The sequence below is a fragment of the Heterodontus francisci genome, chromosome 13 (genome assembly GCF_036365525.1).
Source record: "Heterodontus francisci isolate sHetFra1 chromosome 13, sHetFra1.hap1, whole genome shotgun sequence".
Lineage (NCBI taxonomy): Eukaryota > Metazoa > Chordata > Chondrichthyes > Heterodontiformes > Heterodontidae > Heterodontus > Heterodontus francisci.
The window spans coordinates 93,015,760-93,043,638 of record NC_090383.1 but is presented as its reverse complement, the minus strand read 5'-3'; the positions used below and the strand labels follow the sequence as shown (position 1 = coordinate 93,043,638).

At 43.3% G+C, this 27,879-nt stretch overlaps 1 protein-coding gene across 3 annotated transcripts in view; it reads right to left on the bottom strand.

Annotated features, from left to right (window-relative positions):
• Positions 1 to 27,879, bottom strand: part of srbd1 (S1 RNA binding domain 1) — a 332,566-nt gene that overhangs the window by 276,686 nt on the left and 28,001 nt on the right. For all 3 annotated transcript variants that reach the window (XM_068045198.1, XM_068045197.1, XM_068045199.1), the window contains 3 exons: positions 19,248 to 19,414; positions 16,806 to 16,923; positions 16,146 to 16,284 (listed from right to left, as the gene is read on the bottom strand). In XM_068045198.1, the coding sequence (XP_067901299.1) occupies positions 16,146 to 16,284; positions 16,806 to 16,923; positions 19,248 to 19,414 (424 nt within the window). The remainder of the gene's footprint in view (positions 1 to 16,145; positions 16,285 to 16,805; positions 16,924 to 19,247; positions 19,415 to 27,879) is intronic.

The following is a 27,879-nucleotide window of genomic DNA, read 5'->3' as shown; positions in this document are numbered from 1 at the left end:
ACAAGACGCCAGTATTGGAGAGATATCAACAATAACTTTTATTTATGTAGCACCGTTAAAGTAATAGAATGTCACAGTGCACTTCCCAGAGGTATTATGAAACAAAATCTGACACTGAGCCATGTAAGGAGCTATTAGGGCAGATGATCCAAAGCTTGGTCAAAGAGGTAGGTTTTAAGGAGTGTCTTAAAGGAGGAAAGCAAAATGGAGGGGCGTAGAGGTTTCGGGAGGGAATTTCAGAGTTTAGAGTCTAGACAGTTGAAAGCACAGTCACCAATGTTGGAGCGATGAAAATCAGGGATGCCAAGAAGCCTGTGAAGCACCTTAGGATATTTTATGTTAAATTCACGGAGAAGACTCGGAGGGCGGAGTTCCAGACTGGTAAGTATAAAAAAACTTACCTCGGGGATTCGCGGCCTACATTCACGGAGAAGACTCGGAGGGCGGAGTTCCAGACCGGTAAGTATAAAAGTATAAAAAACTTACCTCTAGTAAAAAAAAACTGAAAAGTGACGTCACAGGAAAGCTGTGACCTGATTGGCTGGTAGGGAATTTGTACTGAATTTGAAAATAAAACATTGGTAAAAATTGATTAAAACCCTAATTAACTAATTAATAAGTAGAGTAACTAAACCAGAGGGAGGAGATTACTGTATTTAGTTAGCATTTAATATTTATAGTAGAAATCTAGCACTTGGGACCATATAGTTAATTATAACAATTTAGTAAGGATTTAATAAGTATTTATTTATTTTATATTAATTAACTAATTAGTGCTAGAAATGACAGTTAGAGGGGTGAAGTGCTTCACCTGTGAGATGTGGGAAGTCTGTGACGCTTCCAGCGTTCCGGACGACTACATCTGCAGGAAGTGTACCCAGTTGCAGCTCCTCACAGACCACATGGATCGGTTCGAGTGGCAACTGGATGCACTTAGAAGCATGCAAGTGGCAGAAAGTGGCAGACAGGAGTTTTAGAGAAGTGGTTACACCCAAGGTGCAGGCAGATAGATGGGTGACCACTCAAAGGGGCAGGCAGTCAGTGCAGGAATCCCCTGTGGCTATCCCCCTCTCTAACAAGTATACCGTTTTGGATACTGTTGGGGGGGATGGCCTATCAGGGGAAAACAGCAGCAGCCAGAGCAGTGGCACCACGGTTGGCACTGTTGTTCAGCAGGGAGGGACAAAGCGCAGAAGAGCAATAGTTACAGGGGACCCTACAGTCAGGGGCACAGATAGGCACTTCTGTGGACGTGAAAGAAACTCCAGGATGGTATGTTGCCTTCCTGGTGCCAGGGTCAAGGAGGTCTCTGAACGGACAGGGGTCATTCTGAAGGGGGAGAGTGAACAGCCAGAGGTTGTTGTACACATCGATACCAACGACATAGGCAGGAAGAGTGACGAGGTCCTGCAGGGGGAGTTTAGGGAGTTAGGTAGAAAGTTAAAAAAACAGGACCTCTAGGGTTGTAATCTCGGGATTACTCCCTGTGCCACGTGTCAGTGAAGCTAGAAATAGGAAGATAGTGCAGCTAAATACGTGGCTGAACAGCTGGTGTAGAAGGGAGGGTTTCAGATATCTGGACCATTGGGATCTCTTCAGGGACAGATGGGACCTGTACAAGAAGGACGGGTTGCATCTAAACTGGAGGGGCACAAATATCCTGGCTGCGAGGTTTGCTAGCGTCACTCGGGAGGGTTTAAACAAGTGTGGCAGGGGGGTGGGAACCAGAGCAGTAGGACAGCAAGTGCAATAAATGAAGGGGAACTAGTAAATAAGGCCAGTAAGACTAAGAGGAAGAGCAGGCAGGGAGATGTTGCGGAGAACAGCGGGACTGGTGGTCTGAATTGCATTTGTTTCAATGCAAGAAGTATAACAGGTAAGGCAGATGAACTTAAGAGCTTGGATTAGTACTTGGAACTATGATATTGTTGCTATTACAGAGACTTGGTTGAGGGAAGGACAGGATTGGCAGCTAAATGTTCCAGGATTTAGAAGCTTCAGGCGGGATAGAGGGGGATGTAAAAGGGGTGGGGGAGTTGCATTACTGGTTAAGGAGAATATCACAGCTGTACTGCAGGAGGACACCTCGGAGGGGTCATGCAGCGAGGCAATATGGGTGGAGCTCAGGAATAGGAAGGGTGCAGTCACGATGTTGGGGGTTTACTACAGGCCTCCCAACAGCCAGCAGGAGGTAGAGGAGCAGATATGTAGACAGATTTTGGAAAGATGTAAAGGTAACAGGGTTGTAGTGGTGGGTGATTTTAACTTCCCCTATATTGACTGGGACTCACTTAGTGCTAGGGGCTTGGATGGGGCAGAATTTGTAAGGAGCATCCAGGAGGGCTTCTTGAAACAATACGTAGATAGTCCAACTAGGGATGGGGCCGTACTGGACCTGGTATTGGGAAATGAGCCCGGTCAGGTGGTCGAAGTTTCAGTAGGGAAGCATTTCGGGAACAGTGACCATGATTCCATAAGTTTTAAGGTACTTGAGGATAAGGATAAGAGTGGTCCTCGGGTGAAGGTGCTAAATTGGGGGAAGGCTAATTATAACAATATTAGGCAGGAACTGAAGAATTTAGATTGGGGGTGGCTGTTTGAGGGTAAATCAACATCTGACATGTGGGAGTCTTTCAAACGTCATTGATTAGAATCCAGGACCAGCATGTTCCTGTCAGGAAGAAGGATAAGTTTGGCAAGTTTCGGGAACCTTGGATAACGCGGGATATTGTGAGCCTCGTCAAAAAGAAAAAGGAAGCATTTGTAAGGCCTGGAAGGCTAGGAACAGATGAATCCCTTGAGGAATATAAAGACAGTAGGAAGGAACTTAAGCAAGGAGTCAGGAGGGCTAAAAGGGGTTATGAGAAGTCACTGGCAAACAGGATTAAGGAAAATCCCAAGGCTTTTTATACGTTGATAAAGAGCAAGAGGGTAACCAGGGAAAGGGTTGGCCTACTCAAGGACAGAGATGGGAATCTATGTGTGGAGCCAGAGGAAATGGGCGAGGTGCTAAATGAGTACTTTGCATCAGTATTCACCAAGGAGAAGGACTTGGTGGATTTTGAGCCAAGGGAAGGGAGTGTAGATAGTCTCAGTCATCTCATTATCAAAAAGGAGGTGGTGTTGGGTGTCTTGCAAAGCATTAAGGTAGATAAGTCCCCAGGGCCTGATGGGATCTACCCCAGAATACTGAGGGAGGCAAGGGAAGAAATTACTGGGGCCTTGACAGAAATCTTTGCATCCTCATTGGCGAAAGGTGAGTTCCCAGAGGACTGGAGAATAGCCAATGTTGTTCCTTTGTTTAAGAAGGGTAGCAAGGATAATCCAGGAAATTATAGGCCGGTGAGCCTTATGTCAGTGGTAGGGAAATTATTAGAGAGGATTCTTCGGGACAGGATTTACTCCCATTTGGAAACAAATGGACTTATTAGCGAGAGGCAGCATGGTTTTGTGAAGGGGAGGTCACGTCTCACTAATATGATTGAGTTTTTTGAGGAAGTGACAAAGATGATTGATGAAGGAAGGGCAGTGGATGTTATCTATGTGGACTGCAGTAAAGCCTTTGACAGGGTCCCTCATGGCAGACTGGTACAAAAGGTGAAGTCACATGGGATCAGAGGGGAGCTGGCAAGAGGGATACAGAACTAGCTCGGTCATAGAAAACAGAGGGTAGCAGTGGAAGGGTGCTTTTCTGAATGGAGGGATGTGACTAGTGGTGTTCCGCAGGGATCAGTGCTGGGATCAGTGCTGTTTGTAGTATATATAAATGATTTGGAGGAAAATGTAGCTGGTCTGATTAGTAAGTTTGCGGACGACACAAAGGTTGGTGGAGTTGCGGACAGCGATGAGGATTGTCAGAGGAAATAGCAGGATATAGATCGGTTGGAGACTTGGGCGGAGAAATGGCAGATGGAGTTTAATTCGGACAAATGTGAGGTAATGCATTTTGGAAGGTCTAATGCAGGTGGGAGGTATACAGTAAATGGCAGAACCCTTAGGAGTATTGACAGGCAGAGAGATCTGGGCGTACAGGTCCACAGGTCACTGGAAGTGGCAACACAGGTGGATAAGGTAGTTAAGAAGGCAGACGGCATGCTTGCCTTCATCGGTCGGGGCATAGAGTATAAAAATAGGCAAGTCATGCTGCAGCTGTACAGAACCTTAGTTAGGCCACACTTAGAATATTGCGTGCAATTCTGGTCGCCACACTACCAGAAGAGCGTGGAGGCTTTGGAGAGGGTACAGAAGAGGTTTACCAGGATGTTGCCTGGTCTGGAGGGCATTAGCTATGAGGAGAGGTTGGATAAACTCGGATTGTTTTCACTGGAACGACGGAGGTGGAGGGGCGACATGATAGAGGTTTACAAAGTTATGAGCGGCATGGACAGAGTGGATAGTCAGAAGCTTTTTCCCAGGGTGGAAGAGTCAGTTACTAGGGGACATAAGTTTAAGGTGAGAGGAGCAAAGTTTAGAGGGCATGGGCGAGGCAAGTTCTTTACACAGAGGGTGGTGAGTGCCTGGAACTTGTTGCCGGGGGAGGTGGTGGATGCAGGTACCATAGAGACGTTTAAGAGGCATCTTGACAAATACATGAATAGGATGGGAATCGAGGAATACAGACCCCTGAAGTGCAGAAGGTTTTAGTTTAGGCAGGCATCAAGATCGGCGTAGGCTTGGAGGGCCGAATGGCCTGTTCCTGTGCTGCACTGTTCTTTGATTACATTAATACAAGTTGTTGTTGTTCGAGACCGTGCTTTCCCTAATCTTGGAGATGATTTCCAATACTTTGGAGGTCATTTCTACTACCTCAGAGTGTTGTTCATCTCATCTACACTTCCCATTTGTCAAACATCAGTGCAGCATGGGTGCCGCTTAGGCAGCTTTACCTTGGACCCCAGATGAGTACCAAGACAAGCAGCAGCAGCATCTTCTGTAATGAGGTAGGATTAATAAGAGATCTCGTAGTTAAGGATCCTCGAGGCGGAAGCGATCATAACATGGTAGAATTTCAAATTCAATTTGAGGGCAAGCAACACTGGTCTCAAACCAGTGTCTTCAACTTAAACAAGGGCAATTATAGAGGTATGAAGAAAGAGTTGTCTGAAGTGGGCTGGGAAAATAGATTAAAGGGAAAGTCAGTAGAGGAGCAGTGGCAGACCTTTAAGCAGATACATCATAACACTCAGCAAACATTTATTCCGGTCAGAAGGAAGGCCTCGATGAGAACGATGAACCACCCACGGATAACAAAGGAAGTTAAGGAGAGTATCAAACCAAAAACAAAGGCATACAAAGCGGCGAAAGATAGTGGTAGGCCAGAGGATTGGGAATTTTTTTTAGAAACCAGCAGCGGATGACTAAAAAACTAAGAAGGAGAAAACTGATTCTGAGAGTAAATTGGCAAGAAATATAAAAGCAAACAGTAAGAGCTTCTAAGGGTATATAAAAAGGAAGAGAGTATCTCAAGTAAGTGTGGTACCCTTAGAGGATGAGATTGGGGAATTAATAACAGGGAACAGGGAAATGGCAGATAATTTTGCATCGGTCTTCACGGTGGAGGTCACTATAAACATCTCAACAATAATAGATGAGCAAGGTGTAAATGGAAGGGAGGAACTTGCAATAATCTCTATCATGAGGAAAAAAGTGCTGAACAAACTGATGGAACTAAAGGCAGACAAGTTGCCAGGACCTGATGGCCTGCATCCAAACATTTTAAAAGTGGCTGCAGAGATAATGGAGGCATTAGTCATAATATACCAAGTCTCACTGGATTCCTGTAGGGTACCAGCGGATTGGAAAACCGCTAATGTGACGTCCCCATTCAAGAAAGGAGGGAGACAGAAAGCAGGAAACTATAGACCAGTTAGCTTAACATCTGTCATTGGGAAAATGAAGACAGAAGGCAGAGAGTTGTGATTAATGGGTCTTTTTCAGGTTGGAAAGCCGTAACTAGTGGGGTGCCACAAGGGTCGGTCCTAGGACCTCAACTAATTACTATCTATATTAATGACTTGGAAGAAGGGACAGAGTGCAGTGTATCCAAATTTGCTGACAGTACAAAAATAGGTGTGAAGGCATGTTGTGATGAGGACACAAAGAATTTACAAAGGAATATAGATAGGTTAAGTGAGTGGGCAAAAACTTGGCAGATGGAGTTCAATGTGGGAAAGTGTGAGGTCATCCACTTTAGTAGGAAGAACAAAAAGCAGATTATTTAGATGGAGAAAAACTACAAAATACTGCAGTAAAGAGCGATCTTGGTGTTCTTGCACATGAAACACAAAGTTAGCATGCAGGTGCAGCAAGTAATTAGGAAGGCAAATGAAATTTTGGCCTTTATTGCTAGGGGGTTAGAGTTTAAAAATAGGGAAGTCTTGTTACAACTGTACAGGGTGTTGCTGAGGCCACACCTGGAGTACTGCGTACAGTTTTGGTCCCCGTATTTAAGGAAGGATATACTAGCATTAGAGGCAGTTCAGAAAAGGATCACTAGGCTGATTCCTGGGATGAAGGGGTTTTCTTATCAAGAAAAGCTAAACAGGTTAGGCCTTTATTCATTGGAGTTTAGAAGAATGAGAGGTGATCTTATTGAAACATATAAGATTCTAATGGGCTTGACAGGGTAGAAGTTGAGAATATGTTTCCACTGGTGGGGGAATCTTGAACTAGGGGACATAGTTACAGAATAAGGGGGCACACATTTAAAACTGAGATGCGAAGGAATTTCTTCTCTCAGAGGATGGTGAATCTCTGGAATTCTCTACCTCAGAGAGTTGTAGAGTCTAGGTCACTAAATGTATTTGAGGAGGAGGTAGATAGATTTTTGAAATCTCGGGGAGTCGAAGGTTATGTGGAGCAGGCCCGAAAGAGGAGTCGAGGCCAGGGACAGACTTGAGGGGCTGAATGGCCTACTCCTGCTCCTATTTCTTATGCTATGTTACCCACCCACTGCTTGATAGTAGAGAGAGGATGAGCACAGAGTTCTTGCTCAAAGGAAGCAATATCCCCAAGGTAGAATTTATGGGCAGAGAATCAGCTTCCTGGACATGTCCAAACAATATCATGTCAGGTGGTCACTGACATTTGCAGCCTCCTGGAAAAAGGCCTCCTGCCAAATGGACCAGATGGTGACACATTGTTAATGGCTAGACAGATCCCTTCAACATGCACCAGCCCAGGTATCGAGAATGATAGTGGTGTGCTGCGTCTTGTACGACTGAGCATAGCAGCAAGACCGGAGTTCCAGGGGGAAGAAAGTGCTAAGTGTACTGTCGCTTTGGAGGAGGAGGGACTCGATGTGACAAGGGTACAAGCATCGGTCCACACAGCTGCCCAGGATGGCCGAATTCAGGCATGGTTCCTTAGATTGAAACAGTGAACTCATCTGGCCGCCAAATTCTGAACCCATGTGGTCATCCCCCAACATAAAACAGTCCTACAATCAAGAAAACATCCCGATCATGGACACACATTGTTCATCTTTAACGCTTGTCTTACCATTCATCACAATGAGAAGTGACAAATCAGAGACAATGGAGGAGTTGAAAGGCTGTGGTGAGGTCGAGCTCGGTATCATCAGTGTACACATGGAACCAGACGTTTTCAGATGATGCCACCATAAGGCAGCATATACTGTGATCTATCATGCTGTTTGTCCAATATTCAGTACTAGATGAGCAGAAATTTTCTCCAACTGAACAGAAAGGCCAAAGCCGTTGGTCTTGATCTTAACCATTCAACGCAATGGCAGCAGAAGTTTCAGCAGCAGATTTGTCAGTGGCTTTTTAACCCAGCCAGTACATGAGCATCTGACTTCCAGGTTTCCTGACCAATTAGCATGTAAATGAGTAACAGGAGGGGGCTAAGAATAGATCCTTGAGGGACATCAGAGGTGACAGTTCAGGAGCAGGAAGATAAACCATTGCAGGTGATTCTCTGGCTACATCTGGTTGGATAGAAATGGAACCAAATGATGGCGGTTCCACCCAGCTGGATAATGGAGGAGAGGTTTTTGGAGCAGGATGGTGTAATCAAACATGTCAAAAGCTGCAGACAGGTCGGGAAGGACAAGAGGTGATATCCTATGTGATTCCTACAAAGATAAGTTGTCATCTGCGACTGTGATAAGGGCCATTAGTGCTGTGGCTGGGCGGGAACCTTTTTGGAGGGTTTCAAGCATGAAGTTGTGGGAAAGGTAGTCACGAATGTAATGAGAAAGGGCTAATTAATAACCTTGCTGTAAAGGAGCCATTAGGAAATAGTGACCACAATATGATAATGTAGAATTCTAAGTTTGGAAGAGATAAAGTTCATTCCAAAAGTAGGGTCCTAAGTCTGAAGAAAGGAAACTATGAAGGAATGAGGGGTGAGTTGGCTATGGTGGATTGGGAAAATACATTAAAAGATTTGACAGTAGACAGTCAATGGCTAGTATGTAAAGTGGTATCACATGGTTTACAACAAACATACATTCCTCTGAGACACAAAAACTCAACAGGAAAGGTGAATCAACCGTGGCTAACAAAAGAAGTTAAGGATTGCACTAGGTCACCAGAAAAAGTGGTAAGCCCAAGGATTGGGAGCAATTTAGAGTCCAACAAAGGAGGACCAAGAAACTGATAAAGGGAAAACAAATTATGAATGTAAGCTAACTGGAAACAAAGGTGGACTATAAAAACTTCTTTAGGTATGTGAAAAGGAAACGACTAGCAAGGACGAATGAAGGTCCATTGCAGGCAGACAGGAGAGTTTGTGGTGGAGAATGAGGAAATAGTGGGGTGACTAAACAATTACTTTGTGTCTGTCTTCATGGAGATCTTCCAGAAGATCTTCCAGAAATACAAGGGAACCAAGGAACTTGTAAAAATGAGGAACTGAAAGTAATTAGTATCAATTAAGAGGTAGTACTCAAATTATTAATTGGATAGAAAGTTGAGAAATCCCCTTGACCAGATGAGCTACATCGCAGAGTATTGAAGGAGTTAGCTACAGAGATGGTGGATGCATTGGTGGCTATCTTTCAAAATTCTGTAGATTCTTGAAGGGCTCCTGCAGCCTGGAAAGTAGCAAATGTAACCCCACTATTTAAGAAGGGAGCGAGAGAGAAAACAGAGAACTACAAACCTATTAGTTTGACGTCAGTAGTCAGGAAAATGTTAGAATCTATTATAAAGGATGAGATATTTGGACACAATGACATGACTAGGCTGCGTCAACATGGATTTGTGAAAGGGAAATCATATTTGACAAACCTTTTGGGAATTTGTTGAGGAGGTTACTTACAGCAGAAAGGAGAACCAGTGGATGTGGTGTATTTGGATTTTCAGAAAGCTTTTGATAAGGTCCCACACAGGAGGTTAGTAAAACAATTAGAGCACATGGGATTGGGGATAATATACTGGTATGGATTGAGAATTGGTTAACAGACAGAAAGCAGAGAGTAGGAATAAATGGGTCATTTTCAGGATGGCAGGCTGTTACTAGTGGGGTACTGCATGGATCAGTGCTTAGGCTGCAGCTGTTTACAATCTATATAAATGATTTGGATATGGGGACCAATTGCAATATTTCCAAATTTGACGATGACACAAAACTAGGTGGGAATGTAAGTTGTGAGGAGAATGCAAGGAGGCTTCAAGGGGATTTGGACAGGCTAAGTTTTTTTATTCGTTCATGGGATGTGGCCGTCGCTGACTAGGCCAGCATTTATTGCCTATCCCTAATTGCCTTTGCGAAGGTGGTGGTGAGCTTCCTTCTTGAACTACTGCAGTCCTTGGAGTGTTGGTACATCCACAGTGCTGTTAGGAAGGGAGTTCCAGGGTTTTAACCCAGCGACAGTGAAGGAACGGCGATATAGTTCCAAGTCAGGATGGTGTGCCGCTTGGAGGGGAACTTGCTGGTGGTGGTGTTCCCATGCATCTGCTGCCTTTGTCCTTTTAGATGGTAGAGGTCACGGGTTTGGAAGGTGCTGTCGAAGGAGGCTTGGTGAGTTGCTGCAGTGCATCCTGTAGATGGTACACACTGCTGCCACTGTGCGTCGATGGTGAAGGGAGTGAATGTTTAAAATGGTGGATGGGATGCCGATCAAGCGGGCTGCTTTGTCCTGGATGGTGGCAAGCTTCGACTGTTGTTGGAGCTGCACCCATCCAGGCAAGTGGAGAGTATTCCATCACACTCCTGACGTGTGCCTTGGAGATGGTGCACAGGCATTGGGAAGTCAAGAGGTGGGTTACACACCACAGAATTCCCAGCCTCCGACCTGCTCTTGTAGCCACAGTATTTATGTGGCTGGTCCAGTTCAGTTTCTGGTCAATGGTAACCCCCAGGATGTTGATAATGGGGGATTCATCAATGGTAATACCATTGAACATTAAGGGGAGATGGTTAGATTCTCTCTTGTTTGAGATGGTCATTGCCTGGCACTTGCGTGGCGGAAATGTTACTTGCCACTTATCAGCCCAAGCCGGGATGTTGTCCAGGTCTTGCTGTATCTGGACGCTGGCTGCTTCATTATCAAGGAGTCGTGAGTGGTAAACATTGTGCAATCATAAGCAAACATCCTCACTTCTGACCTTATGATGGAGGGAAGGTCATTGATGAAGCAGCTGAAGATGGTTGGACCTAGGACACTCCCATGAGGAACTCCTGCAGTGATGTCCTGGGACTGAGATGATTGACCTCCAACAACCACAACCATCTTCCTTTGTGCTAGATATGACTCCAATCAGCAGAGAGTTTTCTCCTTGATTCCCATTGCCTCCAGTTTCGCTAGGGTGCCTTGGTCAAATGCTGCCTTGATATCAAGGGCAGTCACTCTCACCTCATCTCGAGTTCAGTCTTTTTCTCCATGTTTGATCAGCCAAGATCTGTTTGAATGGCAAAGCAGGCTCGACGGGCCAAATGGCCTACTCCTGCTTCTACTTCCCATGATTCTATTCCTGGTTAGCACCGCAGCCTCACAGCTCCAGCGACCCGGGTTCAATTCTGGGTACTGCCTGTGTGGAGTTTGCAAGTTCTCCCTGTGTCTGCGTGGGTTTCCTCCAGGTGCTCCGGTTTCCTCCCACATGCCAAAGACTTGCTGGTTGATAGGTTAATTGGACATTATAAATTGCCCCTAGTATAGGTAGGTGGTAGGGAAATATAGGGACAGGTGGGGATGTGGTAGGAATATGGGATTAATATAGGATTAGTATAAATGGTTGGTTGATGGTCGGAACAGACTCGGTGGGCCGAAGGGCCTGTTTCAGTGCTGTATCTCTAAACTAAACTAAACTATGATCCTATGAATCTGGGAAGTAACAACAGGTTCAGGGACTTTGCAGAGGGTAGCGTGGTAAAGCTGTAGGGTGGTAAAGCTGTAAAGACAGAGGGGTCAGGGTCGGTCTTTTGAGGAGGGAACAATGATGGCAGATTTGATGGGGTGGGGGACAGTACCTGATGAGAGGGAACCATTAATATCAGCAACACGGGGCCGGGAAGGTATGGTGGTTAGCAGTTTGGTAGGGAAAGCATCGAGGGAGCAGGAGATGGGTCTCATTGATAAGATGAGCTTGGAGAGTGCATGAGGAGAGATAGGAGAGAAACTAGAGAAAGATATTTCAGGTGCTCTGGCAGGGAATAACTTTAGGGAAAGTGTGGCTTGGTGGGCTAGGGAAGGGAATGAAGCAGCAGAGACAAGCTAACCGAAGGTCTCAGTCTTGACGTCCATAAGCTCCACGCACTTGTTAGAGGTGAGGGTGGAGGAGGCATGGAGGAAGCAGGGCTTAATAAGACAGTTTGTAGTGGAGAAGAAAAGCCAGGGGTTATCTTTGCAATTCAGGATGATCCTGGAATAGTGAGCAATTCTGGCAGACAAGAGCAGAACCACAGCGATTTACATGATCCTGCAAGATCAGCCAATGAATAGCTAAACCAGCTTCCATGTTTGCATTCCTTTGGCCTTTAGGGAGCAGAAGTGAGAGCTGTAGCAGGATGGGCGAGAGTAACGGTTTTAATTAGGACAAGGGCATCAAAGATGTAGATGAGAGTGCGATTGAGCAGTTTGTTGACTTGGGGAGAGTATTTTTTCCCCTGGTGTTGTGTGTGGGGGAAGGCATAGAGGAATAAAGTTAATTTATATTTGAAATAAAAGCTGAAATTGGTCACCAATTGCCTTAACTTAGAAACAGTCCACAGAAGGAGGTGGGTGGAGAAGAATTTTTTTTAAAAGTTGAAGACAAGAACAGAAGTTGCAAAATGTTGCCAATCGGCAATGTTTTAGATCAGGGTATGGGATCAAATTCACAATTCTGCATGTAACAAAAGAGCTTGCAAATACAAAGCAACACCCATCTCCACCACCCCCACCCCAAAAGTAGTTTCAAATTAACTTTTAAAATGTTATTGCACAAAAAGGCAAGTAGCAACTTGTACCAAGCCAAGTCAAACATTCTTCATATACCAAAAGAAATAAACAGAATTCCATTATTTCTCCCCACCAACGTGCTCTTGTGTTATACAGCGGCCAACACATCCCTGTTGATGAAAGAATGGTACTTTTGGAAGGATCCTCACACTCTGTACAGTCACTGTGACAAAATGGCAGCCAAATTTCCATGAACCTGTCTAATTGGATCAATGTATCATGAAAACATTTTTGAAATATCACCTTACCACAACAGACAGTCAAAACTGGGCAGGGTGAACAATCAGTCAAATTCAACTTTAGTACATTTGGCTCATCATAAATAACAGCTGTTCTGAACTACACAGACCTTTATTGGCTCGAGACTGTAATCCTGGCAGTAATGCCAAAGACTAAATTAACTACGTTCAGAGCCAAAAAATCTTTAAATACAAATGCAACTTTGGATATATATCAACTTCCTTTTTCTAAAGTAAGTGTTAATCTTTTCTTCCAAGTCATAAACCTTGACCCCTATTTATGTGCTATTGCATTAGCAAAGTAAATCCTTGAGCTCCTATATTCCCTTATTTTCTTTCACAAATTTTACAGATTAGACCTACAGCTGACTGATAACAGTTAACCTTTATTCTGTGCCTCAACCGGATTTGTTATCCAAGACTGTCCCCTAGAGTGCGAAAAGAGTAACTACATAACAGTAGTTTGAATATGAATTGCTTTAAAATGGACACTAACATCATTATTTCACAAAATAAAAATAACAATCACAGTTGAAATAGCACCAATTGGAGGCACCCACCCAACCACTATATAAGAAACAAGAGGAGTGGGCCATACCTACACCACCGTTCAATACGAAAGAAATATGAAGAAAGCAGGAAGAACTACTTGTATTAGTACTACTACTGATATTTATTTAGCGCATTTAACATAGTAAAACATTCCAAAGCATTTCACAGGAACATTATCAAACAAACTTTGACAGAAGCCACATAAGGCGATATTAGGACAGATGATCAAAAGTTTTGCCCAAGACACAGGTTTTAAGGAATGCCTTAATGGAGGAAAGAGGGGTAGAGAGGCCAACAGGTTCGGGAGGGAACACCAGAGCTTAGAGGCTTGGTAGCTGAAGGCACGGCTGTCAAAGGTGGAGCAATTAACATCTAGGATGCTTAAGAGGCTGGAAATGGAGGAGCACAGATATCTGAGGGTTATAGGGCTGGAGGAGAGAGAGATAGATAGATAGGGGTGAGGCCATGCAGGGATTTGAAAACAAGCTTGAGAATTTTAAAATCGAGCCAGTGTAGATCAGCGAGCACACAGGTGATGGGTGAATGGGATTTGATGCAAGTTAAGACACAGGCATCAGAGTTTTGGATGGCCTCAAGTTTACAGCGGGTAGAACGTGGGATGCAGGAGTACGTTTGAATAATCAAGTCCAGAGGTAACAAAAGCAGGTTGAGGGTTTCAACAGCAGGTAATCTTAGGCAGGGGTGGAGTCAGTTGGTATTACAGAAGTGGAAATATCCTTACCTTAAAATAGTACTTTATCAAATCTCTCAAATGCTCCTAAACCCTTCCTAAACAATGAATGATTTTTGAGCAGTGACTATTGCATTGGCAAATGTAGCAGCCTACTAGTGCAGAGCAAAATCCCAAAAACGTCAATTAGATGGATAATACATAATCTGTTTTTGTTGCCATCTATTGATAAAGGAAGATCAGCCAGGAGAACTCCTCATATTCTTCTTTGAAAAGTGCCTTGGGAATAACATCCATCTCACTCACAAAACAAAATATCCAGTGTTCATGGTGGCATGAATGCGAGATTAGAAACTCATCTCAGGGTTAAATAGGACAGCAAGGCTGCAAAAAGTCTGGTTCAGTCTCCCAGAAGACAGTTGCTTAGGAGAGGGATGGAGTCGGTGGCTAGGGAATGGAGGTTGTGGAGGGGACCGAAGACAATGACTTTGGTTGTCCCAATATTTAGTTGAGGAAATTTCTACTCATTCAGTACTGGATGTCAGGCAAGCAATCTAACAGACAGTGGAAGGATTGAGAGAGGTGGTGGTGGGGTGAGATAAAGCTAGATGTTATCAGCCTCCATGTGGAAATCAAAACTGCATTTTCAGATAATGTTGTCAAGAGGCAGCAACTATATTAGGAGAGGATACCAGAGGTAACAGTGCGGGAGTAGGAGGAGAAGCCATTACAGGTGACTCTCCGGCTACATCTCGATAGACAAGAATGGAACCAGGTGAGTGCAATCCCACCTAGTTAGATGACGATGGAGAGGCATTGGAGGAGGATGGTGTCATCAATCGTGGCAAAGGTTGTTGACAAGTCGCGGAGGATGAGGAGTAATAACTTACCTTTGTCACAATCACATAGGATGTCATCTAAGACCCATTGTGGTACTGTGGCAGGAAAACCTGACTGGGGAGATTCAAACATGGGCATTCCAGGGAAAATGGGCAGAGATTTGGAAGGCGAAAGCATGTTCAAGGATTTGAAAAGGAAAGGGAGGTTGGAGATGGGGGAGGATTTTTTTTGTGAGGTGATGGGTGATAACGGTAGATTTGAAGGAGGGGTAGTCCTTGAGGAGAAAGAACTGTTAACAATATCAGCTAACATGAGAGCCAGGAAGGGAAGTTGGGCCGAGGGAGCAGGAGGGGAGTCTTGTGGACAAGATGAGGTCAGAGAGGGCAAGAGAGGAGATCGGAGAGAAACTGAAAGAAAAATGCGAGTTCAAGGCTAGAGCAAGGGGAACTTTCGGGGACACTTGGCCCAATGGGCTACGGGAAGGGAGGGAATTGACAGCAGCAGCTGCTCAGATGGTCTCAATCTTAAATGACTAAGAAGTCCATGAGCTCCTCACACTTGTTGAAGACGAGGGTGGACAAAAGTGGGGCAAGGGGTTTAAGAAGATGTTTAACAGAAAAGAAGTTGGGGATTATCTTTGCATTCCAAGATGCATTTTCGGCAGACAAGACCAGGGCCCAGTAGTGTTTTTTGTGTCATAGAGAGATACAGCACCGAAACAGGCCCTTCGGCCCAACAAGTCCGTGCCGACAGTCAACCACCCATTTATACTAATCCTACATTAATCCCATTTTCCCTCTCACATCCCCACCTTCTCTCAATTCTCCTACCACCTACCTACACTAGGGGCAATTTTTTTTTTTTTTTACAATGGCCAATTTACCTATCAATCCGCAAGTCTTTGGCATGTGGGAGGAAACCAGAGCACCCGGAGGAAACCCATGCAGTCACAGGGAGAACTTGCAAACTCCGCACAAGCAGTACCCAGAACCGAACCCAGGTCACTGGAGCTGTGAGGCTGAACTACCCTAAACGTTGCTATTTAACTATGAATAAGCAAAATTGAAGGTATTTAATTAAAAATAAGGATTATTAAAATCTTTAAAATCAGGACTACATCCATAGTTTTGGTCCAATTACCCTCACCCTTCAAGCACTACATCTGAGGTACACGTTAGCTCAACTCACTGTGTGTAATGCCATGGGAAATCGACTAGTATACTAAAATGACTTCATAACAAACAACTTTTACACAATTTCCATGCCTGCATTAGAGCTGGAAAAAAATAATGACATTACAATAAGGGTCTATAGATAATCGTTCCTACTATGATTTTTCACTTTTTCTGCCATTCCCCACCCCCAACCCAAAGTGGAAGATAAAATAATAAACACGAATCTGAAGTTGACAACTTACCTTTCACATTTCCCTTTATATAGTTATTTAGATTAAGTTCTCCTGGACGGTCAATCAATAGATTTGCTGCAGGTTCTAGGCCAAGCTGACGTGCCTGCTGAGCTTTTGTCTTCTTACTTCCACTTTTATAAGGAGCAAACTGAAAAGAGTCAAACAATTACTTAGATTACAAATGCAAAAGGTAATCCTTATAAGTAAATTAGAAGCTATGTAAAAGTGTGGAATACTTGGTAACAAACAAAAAATATAAAAAGGCAAATAAAACACAGGGTTGTGTTAGCAGAATACAGAGTACAAACTTAATTGGAGCTATATAATTATATTACACATAAGTATTGATCAGTTCCCATTTGGAGTTCTGACCACAAACTATAGGAAAGTCAAGATTCAGGAATGTAAACTGGGAAAAAAAAGTTATGGAAATTAGGTTTGCAATTTTGGTAGGGTGGCGGGGGTGGGGTGTTGTAGTTTGAGGTGATTTAATTGAAGCACAATTGTAATCAAGCAAATGTAATCCAGCCAAATTGCTTTGATACCAGAGGATAACAAGTTAAAATTAATCAGGAATAACAAAGGAAGTTAGACAAACTTTTATTTCTTACAAGATTATAAACAATATTACTTTAGTAATGTGTGTTAAAAACCAAGCATTTTACTAACCACATGTTCTACTTCTTCTGCAGTCTGGCAATTCAGCAAAGCTGTTTTTAAAAATGGTGTAAGTTTTTCTTCTTTTGCTAGTTTCTGTACGGCAGTGTGTGCTTTCTTTATAACTGTGCTAAAAAGGGAGAAAGAAAAATAAACACCTGGATTATAATTTGTCTTTTAGGACTTCACACAAAGAATATGCTGTGCAATTGATTCCCGCAAAACAAGTGACTTAAAAATAACACAACTTGACCTTACAGTTTTTGGGAGCACAAAAGATTTGCTGTTAATGTTGAAACCCTTAAATGTCCAAGACCTTCAAAATGCTCTGCTGGCAGAAATGGGTTGATCAGATAAATTGGGAGGTCGGGTGTGGGCAGGAGGGTGGTGGAAGAAGGTAAGAGGAAAAAGATTGTGCAGGGTGCCATCTTCTGGCACAAGATGAAACAACTACAGTGCACAGAAAACAGCAGTCAGCTATTAAAGAAGAATGTTAATACTGGATTCATCCTCTGTCTTACGGGTCCTGCCTTCCCTTTCCTCAACATATACTCACTCCCTCAGTTTAATAAAACCAAATGCTTTCAACTTATGATCACAAAGTGTTTTTTATTTAAATTATTTTAGTCAAGTACAAACTACACTTGCATTGTAGGCATCATCAACTCCTATGGATTACGAATACAAATTCTGACTTTGCTAATCATCGTGAATTAAAACAACTTTCATTTAACTTTTTAAATTTTTGTTACGACTGAGGTGGGAGGTCACAACATATATTTTTTTAAATGTTTACCCAGTTACTGATGTAGTCAATCATATACTCTAATCTTTATCCCAGAATGAAATCACCAATCAGGTTTCTTTAATAAACAACAAAATTATCAGTTTATTATAAAACAAGACTTAACCAGTAACAAAGTAAAGCATTAACACACAGATTGAAATATGAAAGTTCCCATTTTTAAACTCCCCACACACAAACTCACACACACACTGAAAAAAATACTAAAATTCTCTCTGCAGAGGTCTGTTTCAAAAAAAGACAATACAGAATACTTTGGCCAAATACTTGCTAATTCTTGAAGAAAATAGTGAAGAGATGGAAAGATGGCAGTTGTCCCTTTTCAGTCTGGCATCCCAAATATGCATAGACAGCCGTCACTGGGATCTTTCTAGAGCAGTTCTATTCAGGCGACGTTTAGGAACAATTTGACAGGCTTTCCAGTTCCAGGAGAAATGTGGCATTCGGAGTATCTGGCAGGTTTTTCAGGAGAAATGCGGCGTCAGTCTCTCTATTTCTTATACTTGATTCTCAGGAAGTTCTCAAAGAGACAGAAGAGGGTAAGCTGATGGCGGCTGCTCTCTTGGCTGGTTTTCTCCAACTGTCTTCAAAGCAGTTAATACCCCAACACACTCTCCAAAGCGAAACCAAAAACAATATCTCAGGAGTCAAGCCTCCTGACCCCTATAAATCTTGACCCCTGTCACTTCTCTGTAAACATCTTCCCAGGTCACCAAGGTTTCTGTTGTTTATTGCTTAAAGCACATGACTTTCAGCAAGGCTCTTTTTAAACAACATCTCAGTGTTCTTTCAATGGACTGTCAATAACAAAGGAAAGTCCAGCTTCTATGAAATCTTCAGCCTTCCAATGAATCCATCTTCACAATTTAAATATAAGACCTCAAAAATAAATATTGAAGCACTTTCGTAACATTTTACAGATCAACCCATCTATCGTAACATACAATTAAAACCAGCAAATACATAATTAATTTACTATGAAAGCATAAGGAAAATGAAGCTAAAAATCAGTTCAGTATTACAACATTTTTACACATAATTAGATCTAAACCTTTACTACTAGCCTATAGTGATAGCTTCATTAGTTCATGTAAACAGAAAGATTGGTGCAAATATATTTCATACTTGTAAACCCATTTAATACCAGCTTTTTCAATTACATCTGCAACTATAGATAACTATATCCCAAACAGTTCTCAGACAAGGCAGCACAGTGGCGCAGTGGTTAGCACCGCAGCCTCACAGCTCCAGCGACCCGGGTTCAATTCTGGGTACTGCCTGTGTGGAGTTTGCAGTTCTCCCTGTGTCTGCGTGGGTTTCCTCCGGGTGCTCCGGTTTCCTCCCACAAGCCAAAAGACTTGCAGGTTGGTAGGTAAATTGGCCATTATAAATTGCCCCTAGTATAGGTAGGTGGTAGGGAAATATAGGGACAGGTGGGGATGTGGTAGGAATATGGGATTAGTGTAGGCTTAGTATAAATGGGTGGTTGATAGTCGGCACAGACTCAGTGGGCCGAAGGGCCTGTTTCAGTGCTGTATCTCTAAACTAAACTAAAACTAAGACGGTTGTTCCATGCAGAATAAAAGATATCAAAGTTTTGCACAAAGGGGGAACATAGTACATTCTTTTTTATTGCTTAGGTTTCTTACGTCAGTTCTTCAAGCGTCTGTTGTACTTCTCGCAAAGTATCAGCATCCATGTTATTGGTAAGTTCCTTTCGATAACGGGCTATAAATGGAATAGTGTTTTCTTCTTTGAAGAGGCGAATGAGGTTGGCACAAGCCCATGCTTCTGTATTCGTCCTCTCAGACAAAACCTACAGGTACAACAGGTTTTATTAAAGCACTTGCAAGGTTGAAGTAACAATGGGATTCACATTTGAACTTTCACTCTTGTTTTCTTAGCTTAAAAAATTATTGAAAACAAAAGAATTTTCCATGGTATTGCTCATGGTAAATTAGAGGAACTCCCCAACCACTTCCACTGCATGCATCTTTCTGGCTCATCCCAAACTCTCTCTCTCCCCCTGGCCCAACTCACCCTCTGACATGAGGACAGCAGTAAAAAAAAAAAAAAACTACCAGTAGCTCAATGGTTAATGAACCAGGTGACATGTACCAAACCCTACAGACTTAAGAAAGTTGAGGGCAGAGTTTGGACGTTTCTTTAAAATGATCGCAAAGGGATTGCCAATAAGAGCACTACACTTGACCCAAACATCCTTATTCTGGAACCACACAAAGCAAGGATTACCGCTCCTAACCACTGTCTAACATGTGGTAGCATACCAGAAACATACAAACTGGGGGCATTGGGAAGAGCTGTGAGAATGCTCTTGAACTGAATAAGCTGCCAAAATTCACTGGGTTTGAATGCACAAGAGACCAGAATTAGAACAAATGAGTTTGGGGGAGATGCAACAGCATATTCACATCACCACAAAGACAGTCTATTTCCACCTCCGTAACATTACCGGACTCCACCCCTGCCTCAGCTCAGCTGCTGCTGAAACCCTCATACATGCCTTTGCTCCCTCTAGACTTGACTATTCCAATGCACTCCTGACCAGCCTCCTACATTCTACTCTCCATACACTTGAGGTCATCCAGAATTCTGCTGCCTGTGTCCTTGCTCATGCCAAGTCCTGTTCACCCATCACCCATGTGAGGTCACTGAACTTCTTGCGAACATGCATCCAGGTCCTTGGGGCTTGGCATTGACCAGCATGGCTATCTGTTCCCACTGCCTTCTGAGAATTTGAATGGAGAGCACTCTAGCTCCGTAGATAACTAAGCACATTTCTCCTCCTTTGCACCTCCCTGATGAAGGCCTCCAGTGCAGCATTGGAAAACCTTAGAGTCTGCTCCCATCCATATTGTGCTATTATTGATTATTTCCTCGGTCAAAATCAGTTGTAAATGACTTCCAGCAAATGATCCAGCCACAAATCACCTCTTCTTTAAGAACTGCAGGCTGCATTACACTAGTGCTAGCATCTCAAGATTTTGGGACCCCACTGAGGTGTTGAGCCACTCACCAGTGCAGTTAGCACTAGCTGCATGCTACAATCCTGTTAATTAGCAGGTATGCCTGATACCTGGATTGGTAGCAACGGGCAAGGATTAATCCAGTATAGTAATCCACTGTAGGAGACGGTGGCATAGCTGCAATGTCACTGGACTAGTAATCCGGAGACCCAGGCTGATACTCTGGGGACAAGGGTTCAAATCCCATCACGGCAGCTGGTGGAATTTAAATTCAATTAATTAATTTTTAAAAATATGGAATCTCCATAATGGTGACCATGAAACTACCATTGATAGAAAAAAAATCCATCTGGTTCACTAATGTCCTTTACGGAAGGAAATCTGCCATCCTTACCTGGTCTGGCCGGCATGTGACACCAGACCCAAAGCAATATGGTCAACTCTTAACTGCCCGCTGAAATAACCTAGTAAGCCATTCAGTTATACAAAACCTCTAAACAAAAGTTGAAAAAGAATAAAACAGGATGGAACATCCAGCATCGACCTAGGCACCAGAAACGACAAAGGCAAACCCAATGCTATCGACCCAGCAAAGTTCTCCTTACTAACATCAGGGGGTTGGTGCCAGAATTGGGAGAGCTGTCCCACAGACTAGTAAAGCAATGGCCTCAGGAACATACTTTACATCCAATGTCCTAGACACGACAATCACCATTCCTGGATGTGTCCTGTCCCACCAGCAGGACAGATTCAACAGAGGTGGCGACACAGTGGTACACAGCTGGGAGGGAGCTGCCCTGGGAGTCTTAACATTGACTCCAGACACCATGAAGTCTCATGGCATCAGGTCAAACATGGGTAGGGAAATCTCCTGATTACCAGCTACCGCCCTCCCTCAGCTAATAAATCAGCACTCCTCCACGTTGAACACCACTTGAAAGAAGCACTGAGGTTGGCAAGGGCACAGAATGTTACTCTAGGTGAGGGACTTCAAAGTCCATCACCAAGAGTGGCTTGGTAGCACCACTACTGGCCAAGCCCTGAAGGCCATATCTGCCAAACTGGGCCTGTGGCAGGTAGTGAGGGAACCAAAAAGGAGGGAAAAACCTACTAGATCTTGTCCTTACCAATCTACCTGTTGCAGGACTGGGTGTTAAATATTCCTGGATACAAGGCGTTCAGGAAAGATAGGAAAAAAGGGGGAGGGGTGGTAGTATTGATTAAGGAGAACATTGCAGTGCTGGAGAGAAAAGATATCCCAGAACAGTCAATGACAGAAATCTATTTGGCTACAGCTATGGAACAAAAAAAACTGCAGTTACATTACTCGTTGTTGTCTATAGGCCACCAACTAGTCAGAAGGATGTAAAGGAACAAATTTGCAAGGAAATTACAGAGGTGCAAAACTATAGGGTAGTTATAATGGGGGACTTTAGTTATCCAAATATAGACTGGGATAGTAGTAGTGTAAAGGGCGGTGAGGGGCAAGAATTCCTAGAGCGTGTTCAAGATAATTTTCTAAGCAGTATGTTCCCAGTCCAACAAGAAAGGAGGCACTGCTAGACCTGGTTCTTGGGAATGAGGTGGGCCAAGTTGATCAAGTGTCAGTAGGAGAACATTTTAGGGAACAGTGCTCATTGTCTTTATCCATAATCAGCCTAAACCTTATGATACAAAGAAGAATCTGGGGGAAAGTCAACTTCAATGGAGTAAGAACAGATCTGGGACAAATAAATTGGAGCCGAAGGTGGCAGGAAAAACGGTAGCTGAACAATGGTGTGCCTTCAAAGAGGAGATATTTCGGGCACGGTCAAGGTATATTTTCTCAAAAGGGAAAAGGTAGGGTAAACAAAACCAGAGCTCCCTGGACAACAAAAGAGATAGAAATTAAGATAAAGAAGAAAAGGTGTGCTTATGACAGATGTCAGGTAGAAAATAGGCTGAATATAGAAGGTTCAGAAGGGAAGTGAAAAAGCAAATAACAGAAACAAAGACAGCGCGTGAAAAGAGACTGACAGCTAATATAAAATGAATCCCAAAGTCTTCTATAGGCATCTTAACAGTAAATGGGTGGCAAGAGGAGGAGTGGGGTTGATTAGGCACCAAAAAGGGGATTTATGCATAGAGGCAGAGGGCATAGCTGAGGTATTAAATGAGCACTTTGCATCTGCCTTTACCAAGCAAGATGCAGCAACCCAGGCAATGGTGACAGAGAAGGCAATTCAGACACTAGAATGGTTTAAAATTGATAAAGGAGGTGGTATTGGATAGGTTGTCTGTACTTAAAAGTGGATAAGATACCAGGACCAGATGAGATGCATCCAAGGATACTGAGCGAAGTGCGAGTGGAAATTGTAGAGGCACTGGCCATAATTTGTCAGTCTTCCTTAGACGCGGGGGTGGTGCCAGAGGACTGGAGAATTGCAAATGCTACACCCTGTTCAAAAAGGGTGTAAAGATAAGCCCAGCAACTACAGGCCAGTCAGTTTAACTTCAGTGGTGGGGAAACTTCTAGAAACAATAATTCGGGACAAAATTCATGGTCACATGGACAAATCGGGTTAATTAAAGAAAGCCAGCATAGATTTCTTCAGGGAAAATCATGTTTAACTAATTTGGAGTTTTTTGAAGGGGTAACAGAGAGGGTTGATGAGGGCAATGCAGTTATTGTGGTGTACATGGACTTCCAAAGGCGCTTGATACACTGCCACACAACAGTCTTGAGTAAAGTTATAGCTCATGGAATAAAAGAGACAGTAACAACATGGATAAGGAATTGGTCAAGGGACAGGAAACAAAGAGTAGTGGTTAATGGATGTTTTTTGGGCTGGAGAAAGGTTTGTAGTGAAGTTCCACAGAGGTCAGTGTTGGGACCCTTGCTTTTTCTGATGCATATTAATGACCTACACCTTGGTGTACAGGGCACAATTTCAAAATTTGTGGATGGTACGGTCATGGTCCTGTAGTTTTTTTTTCGGGAAGATGCGGGTTGCAAAGGATCAGTATTGCTTTAAGAACCAGCAAGCCTCAGGAGTTATAGGAAGGTGCATTTTTGTTGCCTTAGAAACAGCCATTTGGAGACTGCGATTCAAAGGGTGCATTCTCGTTACCATAGATACAGCCACTGGGAGTGAGTATGAAGCGATACATCTGTTACAATTCAATTTTGAACTGGCTTTTTAGCTGAAGACAGTTTGTTCTAACAGAACACAGACACAGAGGACACACAGACAGTTTAGTACCTGAAAAAAAGAGCTCTCAACTATTTAAACTGAAGGAGTTAGACTATGGCCTGTACTACTGTGGAAGAACCTTTTTTCCACATCAGACGACTGTGAGGACTTCAAGCAACATTGGACTGTAAATTTGCAAGGACTCTAATTTTTCTATTTTAAATGTTGTTTATATCTTCATAGTGTTTAAGAATTGATGAAGGAAGAGCAGTGGATGTGGTGTATATGGATTTTAGCAAGGCATTTGATAAGGTTCCCCATGGTAGGCTCATTCAGAAAGTAAGGAGGCATGGGATACAGGGAAAGTTGGCTGTCTGGATACAAAATTGGTTGGCCCATAGAAGTCAGAGGGTGGTAGTAGATGGAAAGTATTCAGCATGGAGCTCGGTGACCAGTGGTGTTCCACAAGGATCTGTTCTGGGACCTCTGCTCTTTGTGATTTTTATAAATGACTTGGATGAGGAAGTGGAAGGCTGGGTTAGCAAGTTTGCCGAAGACACGAAGGTTGCTGGAGTTGTGGATAGTGTGGAAGGCTGTTGTAGGTTGCAACGAGACATTGACAGGATGCAGAGCTGGGCTGAGAAGTGGCAGATGGAGTTCAACCTGGAAAAGTGTGAAGTGATTCATTTTGGAAGGTCGAATTTGAATGCGGAATACAGGCTTAAAGACAGGATTCTTGGTAGCGTGGAGGAACAGAGGGATCTTGGGGTCCATGTCCATAGATCGCTCAAAGTTGCCACCCAAGTTGATAGGGTTGTTAAGAAGGCGTATGGTGTGTTGGCTTTCATTAACAGGGGGATTGAGTTTAAGAGCCGCGAGGTTATGCTGCAGCTCTATAAGGCCCTGGTTCGACCACACTTGGAATATTGTGTTCAGTTCTGGTCGCCTCATTATAGGAAGGATGTGGAAGCTTTAGAGAGGGTGCAGAGGAGGTTTACCAGGATGCTGCCTGGACTGGAGGGCATGTCCTATGAAGAAAGATTGAGGGAGCTCGGGCTTTTCTCATTGGAGCGAAGAAGGATGAGAGGTGACTTGATAGAGGGGTACAAGATGATGAGAAGCATAGAGTGGATAGTCAGAGACTTTTTCCCAGGGTGGAAAGGGCTATCATCAGGGGGCATAATTTTAAGGTGATTGGAGGAAGGTTTCGGGGAGATGTCAGAGATAGGTTCTTTACACAGAGTGGTGGGTGCGTGGAATGCGCTGCCAGCGGTGGTAGTAGAAGCAGATACGTTAGGGGCATTTAAGCGACTCTTGGATAGGTACATGGATGATAGTAGAATGAAGGGTAGGTAGTTAGTTTGATCTTAGAGTAGGTTAAAGGTTCGGCACAACATCGTGGGCCGAAGGGCCTGTACTGTGCTGTACTGTTCTATGTTCTCTAATTAAAGAGTTCATTTTTTGATTTAAAGACACCTTGTTTGGTTAGCCTCATTCAGGGGTTAATAGATGGTACAATTTGGCTGGGTCTTTCTTTAATTTGGAAAGTTTTAAATGATATGTTAGGCGATCTGTGGAGCGATGGGATTGAATTAACAGTGCGTTTCTCCCACCACAATGAGAAGCGTATATTTTGATTGGGGGCTTTGACTGGAGCGGTCGGTCGTAACAATAGAAAGCTTGGAAGCATTGTGAACTGTGAGGAGGATAGTGTAGAACTTCAAAAGGACAGAGACAAGTTGGTGGAATGGGCAGACAGGTGGCAGAAGGAGTGTAATGTGGAGAAATGTGAAGTGATTCATTTTGGTAGGAAGAACATGGAGAGACTATATAAAATAAAGAGTACAACTGTAAAGGGGATGCAGGAGCATGTATATGCGTATGTCTTTTAAAGGTGGCAGGACAGGTTGAGAGAGCAGTTAATAAAGGATACAGCATCCTGGGCTTCATTAATAGGGGCATAGAGTACAAGAGCAAGGAGGTTATGTTGAACTTGTATAAGACACTCGTTCGGTCTCAGCTGGAGTACTGCGTCCAGTTCTGGGCACTGCATTTTAGGAAGGATGTGAAGGCATTGGATAGTGTGCAGGAAAGATTCACAAGAATGGTTCCAGGGATGAGGAACGTCAGTTATGAAGATAGATTGGAGAAGTTAGGACTGTTATCCTTGGAGAAAAGGCAGAGAGGAGATTTGATAGAGGTATTCAAAATCATGAGGGGTCTGGACAGAGTAGATAGAAAGAACCTGTTTCCACTCGTGAAAGGATCGAGAACGGGAGGGCATAGATTTAACATAATTGGTAAAAAAAAAGCTAAAGCTACAGGAAGAAAAATGTTTTCACACAGCGAGTGGTTAAGGTCTAGAATGCACTGCCTGAGAGTGTGGTGGAGGCAAATTCAATTGAAGCATTAAGGGAATTAGACTGTTGTCTGAAAAGGAAGAATGTGCAGGGTTACAGGGATAAAGCAGGAGAATGGCACTAAGTGACATGCTCATTCAGAGAGCCAGTGCAAACATGATGGCTTCCTTCTGCACTGTAACAATTTTGTGGGATGCATCTGTCTTTGACAGTATTGATAGTGTCACGGAACTGTGTCATTTTCTTCTCTGTTTAAAACAGTGTGCCTTTAAGACACTGTCTAATAAGTGTACCTTTAAGACAGAGAGAAGTTTTAGATTTCTGAGAACAGTGTGCCATAGCTGCACCTGTTACCTAGGCTACAGCAGGAGAGAGGTGTCACATGGTGTAATGTTTCTATTTAACTGTGTATAAAAACCAGCTAAAACCAGTTTTGAGAGATACCAGTGAGGCATGCTTGCCTTGAAAGAAGAGAATTCTCTCAGCAGAAATTCTACAATGAGCTGCAGGCTGTGTTAATTACCCAAGGAAAAAAAATCCCTTTTGAAGAGAATATTCGTGTTGCTGGAGGCAGTATTCTGTACTTTAAATCTACGGAGTCTTTGCTTCAAGATTGACTCTCTCTTGACTGATTGTGTTTTCTGAAATTCGCAGTAAAGCTGTGACTGAAATCTTCCAATCTTAAAATTCAAACACAGACCTGTCATTATACCCAGTGTTGAAAGAACTGTTTGATGCCTGCTGCAGCTGAAGTGCTTTGAATGCCTATCCAGAAAAGACTTTCATCAAATTCACGTGGCGGCTTCGAGTGGCATCTGATTATCTTTACACTAGGATACCTCACCCATCAAGAACGTAACCCACAAAGACTTATAACCCAGTTATTTATTTATTCTTAAGAAACAGCTAATTTTTTTAAAAATCATTTCTTTTTTTTTTAAAAAGGTCTATAGTCATAGGTTTATCTTGATGGTGTTTAAGATTTAGTTTTAATAAATAGTTAATTTGTTGTCTAAAGATACCTGGTTTGATTAGTTTTATTCTGGGGGTTACTAGAGTGTTCAATTTGGCTGCTTTCCGGATGGGTGGGAAAACTTTAATGATATGCTGCAATCTGTGGAGTGATGGGACTGAATTGACAGTGTATTGCTTCCACCTAGATTGAAACAATAGGAGTAACCACTGCACAATCCTTGAGAAAGCCAAGGCCCGTCTTCACACTGAATACCCTCCACCGTGTTGTGTGGCAATACCACTGTGCTAAATGGGATAGGTTCAGAACAGATCTGGCAGCTCAAAATTGGGCAGCCGCTGTGGACCATCAGCAACATAATTGTATTCAACCACCATCTGTAACCTCACAATTCAGTATATCCCTCACTCTATCATTACAATCATGCCAAGGGATCAACCCTGGTTCAATAAAGAATGCAGGAGAGCACGCCAGGAACAGCACCAAGCATACCAAAAAATGAGATGTCAACCTGGTGAAGCTACAGCACAGGACTACTTGCATGCCAAAACAGCAGAAACAGCATGCACTGGACAGAGCTAAGTGATCCCACAACCAAAGGATCAGATTCAAGCCCTGCAATCCTGCCACATCCAGTTGTGAATGGCGGTGGACAGTTAAACAACTAACAGAAGGAGGCTGCTTTTCAAATATCACCATCAGTGCAAAAGAAAAGGCTGAAGCATTTGCGACCATCTTCAGTGGCTGAGTGAATGATCCATCTCGGCCTCATCCTGAGCTCTTACATG